The sequence below is a fragment of the Thermobia domestica genome, chromosome 11 (assembly GCF_964235325.1).
Source record: "Thermobia domestica chromosome 11, izTheDome1.hap1.1, whole genome shotgun sequence".
Classification (NCBI taxonomy): domain Eukaryota; kingdom Metazoa; phylum Arthropoda; class Insecta; order Zygentoma; family Lepismatidae; genus Thermobia; species Thermobia domestica.
The window spans coordinates 193,661,349-193,666,708 of NC_137464.1; the positions used below are offsets into that span (position 1 = coordinate 193,661,349).

At 36.8% G+C, this 5,360-nt stretch overlaps 1 protein-coding gene across 1 annotated transcript; it reads left to right on the forward strand.

Annotated features, from left to right (window-relative positions):
- Window positions 1–462: 462 nt before the first annotated feature.
- On the forward strand, window positions 463–771 carry LOC145665402 (uncharacterized). The gene has a single exon (XM_081732708.1). The coding sequence runs from the start codon at window positions 463–465 to the stop codon at window positions 769–771; it is 309 nt and encodes a 102-aa protein (XP_081588834.1).
- The last annotated feature ends 4,589 nt before the right edge of the window (window positions 772–5,360 follow it).

A 5,360-nucleotide genomic window follows, 5' to 3' on the forward strand; every position in this document is an offset into this window, starting at 1 on the left:
GGGGTTTCCTCGCCAATGTCATGAGTAGCGTCAGTCTTTGTGAAGTGTTTCCTTCTTGATACTACATTGTGTATCCTCCTACTCTTAATGTTCTGCGATTATTGTGATGTATGACCACAAGGAATAAAGAGGATGGAACGGATTTATGGGGAAAGCTGAATATCACTCTTAAACCAACTACTGGAGGCGCATATCAGTATAATTAGTGCCGATTCAAAGCCAGGGTAAATGGTGAGGATTAGCGTTAGGAAGTGCATCCGGACGTAAAGACATATTGCCTAGCCAAAACCAACAGTTTGCCTAGGAAAATGATAGTGTTCTCCGGAAGCGACGCGTAAGAGCCTGTCTCCTGTAAGAAATGAGGAACGGCTACCTAGTAATGCGCGAGAACTGTTCAACAAGCTACTCCATTTACAAATAGGAACCTTAAATGTGGGGTCAATGAGCAGAAGAGGAAGGAAAATGGCAGATCTAATGGCAAGAAGAAGAATAGAAGCACTGTTTGTTCAGGAAGCAAGATGGAGAGGATATACAGCGAAGAACCTAAGAAGTAGATATAAACTACTGTATGGTGGAGCAACTCAACAAGGTAGAGCAGAAATTGTCCTGACTAGTGAGCTAATTCAATGTGTAGTTGGTGCAAACAGGAGTGATAGAACAATTAGTGTCAAATCGCGTCTTGAAGAAATGTTTCGTATGATGAGCCTGTACGATCTGCAAGTTGGATGCGAAGATGAAGAAAATGACACTTTCTGGAATGATTTGGAGTGAACATAACAAAGGAAGAAAGAGTAATTGGCGATCTAAACGGGTATGTTGATGCAAAGGAGGAGTTATATCTTCAAAACTCCACGTAGGTTGGAATGCTAGAGAAAGGGATGGGTAAGGGATGAGAATATTAAATTTTGCACAGGCATGTGATTATACTATCTATATATGTGACACATTATTCCAAGAGAATACAAAGCAATTAGTTACATATAAAAGCAGAACAAGGGAGAGCCAAATAAATTCTTTCTTATACAGAAGACAACTTGCAAAGAATTGTAAAATCAACCACAAACAAGCAGTACATCACAGAATCCTAGTACTTGATTGCAATTCTAATGCAAAATGAAAAGAATCGCTAAGAGAACTACAGCTAACATTAAGTAGTAGAAATTCAAAGATCCAAATCTAAGGTGCGAGTTCAAAGAAGCTTACTACACAAAATACAACCCATGAAAGGTGCCAGCAAATGGTGGGAGTTAAATACTGTAGTCATTAAAAAGATAGGGAAAGAAGTATTAGGTAAAACTTCAGAGAAAGGTGCTCTAGTAAATAAACACACTTGGTAGTGAGATGAAGACGTTCAGACAGCAATCAAAGAGAAAGGAGATGTGAAAGTAAAATGCGATAAAATAGGAATTAACGAGGATCGAGAACTATTCTGGAAACCGAACACAGTAGCTAAAAACAGAGTAGAACAAAGCAAAGTCAGACAACTAGCGAAAAGTGTACGAAGAACTTGAAACTAGTAAAAATGAGAGGGAACTCCTATAGATAGCCAGGGAACGAGATGAAGAAACAGAATATTTTTCTGATACTTTACAGATAAAGAATGAAAAAGGAGAAGTACCACAGGAAGAATAAAGTCAAAAGAAGATTGGAGACTACTATAAAAAAATTGTTAATTGAAGAAAACTTGAAAGTAATCTTGAAGAACAGTGTACTAAACAAAGGGGTTGAAGACAACATAAGGGAAAAAGAAGTAATATTAGCGGTACTCAAAACAAAGAATAAGAACGCAACCGGCCCGAATGAAATACTTGTGGAAATATGGATATGCCTCGGCGAAGAAGGAAAAATCTATTGTTTAATTTGATGCAGGTTATTTGCCGAAGAAAGAATACCCCAAAGAACAAGAGTATAATAATACCAATTTTCAAGGAGAGGGAAGATATTCAAGGCTGCGATAATTATAGTGGGACTAAGCTAATGTCCCATAAAATGAAGATCCATGAGAGATGGCTTCGGGAGGAGACGTCAATAGGAGAGGAATAATTCAGATTGATGGATGTCGAAGAACAACAGGTATGATTTTTGCAATTAGACAAATGATGGGAAAATATCAAGAAAAGAAGAAAGAACTACATGTAGTGTTTTTCCACCTGAAGAAATATTTGACTGTATATCGCGTCAAGAGATCTAAGGATTCATAAGAAGTAGAGTTGTACCAGAAAATTTGTTCGTCTCATCCAAAATACATATAAGGAAGGTATGAAAGACCAATCACTTTTGGGGTATGCTATATGCAGATGACACTGTTTAATATAATATCAATAGAAAAGAGTTGGAACAGTGGAAAAGACCTTTGAGGATAGAGGGTCAGAAACCAGTGTGGAAAAAAACTGAATATATGAACTTTGGAGAAGATGGATACGAAACCGTACAGATGGAAGGACAGGTTGTAAAGAAAGTAAACAGATTTGAATACCTAGGTTCCACAGTGAGTAAGAATAGTAATTTAGGTGCGGAAGTAGAGCAGAGAATTAAGATGGGATAGATGAAATGGAAGAAGATCTCAGGTATTGTTTGTAATAAAGGAGTAAGTTTCAGGGTGAAAGGAAGAACCTACAAGCATAATAAGACTCACAATATTGTATAGAACAGGGACTTCGGAAATCAAAAAAGATGTAGGAGAAGAAACTAGACGTGGCCAATACGAAAATACTCAGATGAATTGTGGTGTTACCAAAAAGATCAATGTTGGACAAGATCATAAACGAAAGAATAACAGATAGCTTTAAAAAGACTGAGATATCTAAAAAGTAAATAAATAAATAAAAATTATAGGAGGTTATTCCAGTGGTATAGTCATATTATGAGAGAAAAGGATGATTATGTCGATAAGAAAATGGGGAAGCAGAAGCCAAAAGAGGAAGAGAAAGACCAAAAGGAAGATGGATATATTGTATAACTACTAACTTAGAAGAAAAGAGGTTAATAGAGACTGGGGTTTGCAACTGAGTAAGGTGGAATCAAATTTTCAAAAATGTCGATCTCACATAAGCAGAGAAAGAGTAAAAGAGAAAAGAAGACAGTATATCACCGTCCAAAGTTCATGAGTAGAACAAGTGCTTTCGCGAAGAACGGACGTCGCTCGGGGATGACAAGCAGGATGGTGCACCGAAGCGTGTTACAGACCAGTATATTGCTCAAGTGGATGAACTCATCAAGGAAGTGTAACAGTCGTCGAGTAACAACGAAATTTCAGTCTCACCCTTAAGTCCTTGTAGTCATACATCACATTGGACGCTATGAGCAGGGACATATACAATTCAATATCAATGCTAAACACAATCCACACAGAGGTGACGCCACTCGGCTAGTGACGTGCTTTCCGTAACCATAAAATGCGTGCATGTTGTGTTGCAATTCTGGTTGGTTTGGGTATTCCCTCTTACTTACGAACTGAAGTGCTAGAGTGCGCGTATTTGGAAATATCAGTGTAGTGTAGTATATTTATGTAAAAGAATGCGGCGAGGTTCAGTGCTAGAGCGCTCACTTCTGATGCGTAAGTCCTTGGGTCAACCCCAGCTCCAGCCAAGTAAGCTATATGATGAACAAACACCGTGTGCATGGATTTTTCTCAGGGTTTTCCGTTTCCTCCCACTTTCGTCATTCCATCATTATCATCATTCTCATCATCACCGTCTTCCTTAGCCTCAAACTAAAAAAAAAGTTAAAAAATCTCTACAAATTGCAGGTGTCTCCGGTTCCACTATCATCAGGGGAAGATCAAATGATTTCGATTTCATGTTAAGCTATAGATCCACGTCTCATGTAGTATCAGTCATTAAGGAAGAAAGAAAAAGACTTGAAAATAATAAGTTGTTACTATGTATATAACTTTTACGTAGAAAGGGTGTCATTATGCGTTGTTGATGAGTAGAAATATGTGAAGTCGAGATTACGATACGAGATGATAGAGGCAGTGATTGAATTAAGCCGGTATGAGTCTGTATGGCACACTGGCGGTAAATTGAAAAGCCAAAAGCTCATACCAGCTGTAAAAAGTTAAAAATAAGCTTTATAATATTGGAGTACATCAAAGACATATCTATGGATATAACCATACGGGTAGTATTTTATTTCCAACCTAACTATTGAATTATGGTGAATGTTGGAGTAAATAAAACGAATAGTTAGAAAAGAACAGAGTATTGGGAATGAAAGAAGAGTGGGATAGAAATTTGATAAAAAAAAGATGTAGAAACAAATAATTATTATTAAAAGAAAGATATGGTGGAAGCTTCAGGAAATAAAAGAATTGGAAAATAAATTATAGAAAAGTGATTATATCAAAGGAATTGAAACAAAAGAAGATAATACTAAACATCTACTTCATTTGGAATAAAAGTTGTAGAGAGAGAACGAAAAAAACAATTATAGATATTATAAAGAATATAATAAAAAAAGGATAACAAATACATATTAAAACATAATGATAGGAATAACACTGGATTTGGTAAAGAATGGATCAGACGGTTGTCACTGTTTCCGAAGTTCAAATTAAGATCAAAACAGGTTATGATTTATACGTCATTTATGCAATTTGGTGCATGAAAGAGAAGACTAATTTACGACATCATTTCTCTATATTATGTAAATTGAATGGAGTCCTTGTACGGTTTTAGGAATAGAGAGAAAAACTGTAAAAAGCAGACTTACTTTTAAAAAATAAATTCATAGCTATTTATAGATGGGACTGGAATGATATTAATGCTTGATGATTGTTGGCAAGAAAGTGTAAGGCACACTCATCGAAAAAATTAGGATTACTATGGTATCCTCAGGATTCAGCTAACAAGTATCTTCTAGAAATGACGTAATGGATGTGGGTGTCGCAGTGTCAAATGCGTGTGTGTGTGTTAGATTTTTGAGTTTAGCCTTCTTTCGTTAGCAGTGAGGCTATATGAGACATGGACTACAGTTTAACATTAGATTTAAATCACTTGAGCTTCTGCCGAGAATTGGACCCGGATCTCCCGCGTCAAAATGTGTGTGTGTCATATCTATCTATCTATCTATCTATCTGTGTATATATATGTGTGTGTGTGGATGGGTAGGTATTTGTGGGTGTGGGGGTGTCAATGATGTAGATGGGGTGCGTGTAGTTTAATATATTTATACATATGTACGTGTATATGCGTGCATGGAAGTGGTGTCGTACGTGTATATGTTTATGTGTATATGTGTGTGTGTCAGAGTAATACCGCTCTGCCTCTTAATTGGGATGTCTCTAGACATAAGTGGCATTGACTCTGTAAGACATCCCACGCACCCAATCCAATGCCACCCAAGAAAAAAAAAAGATC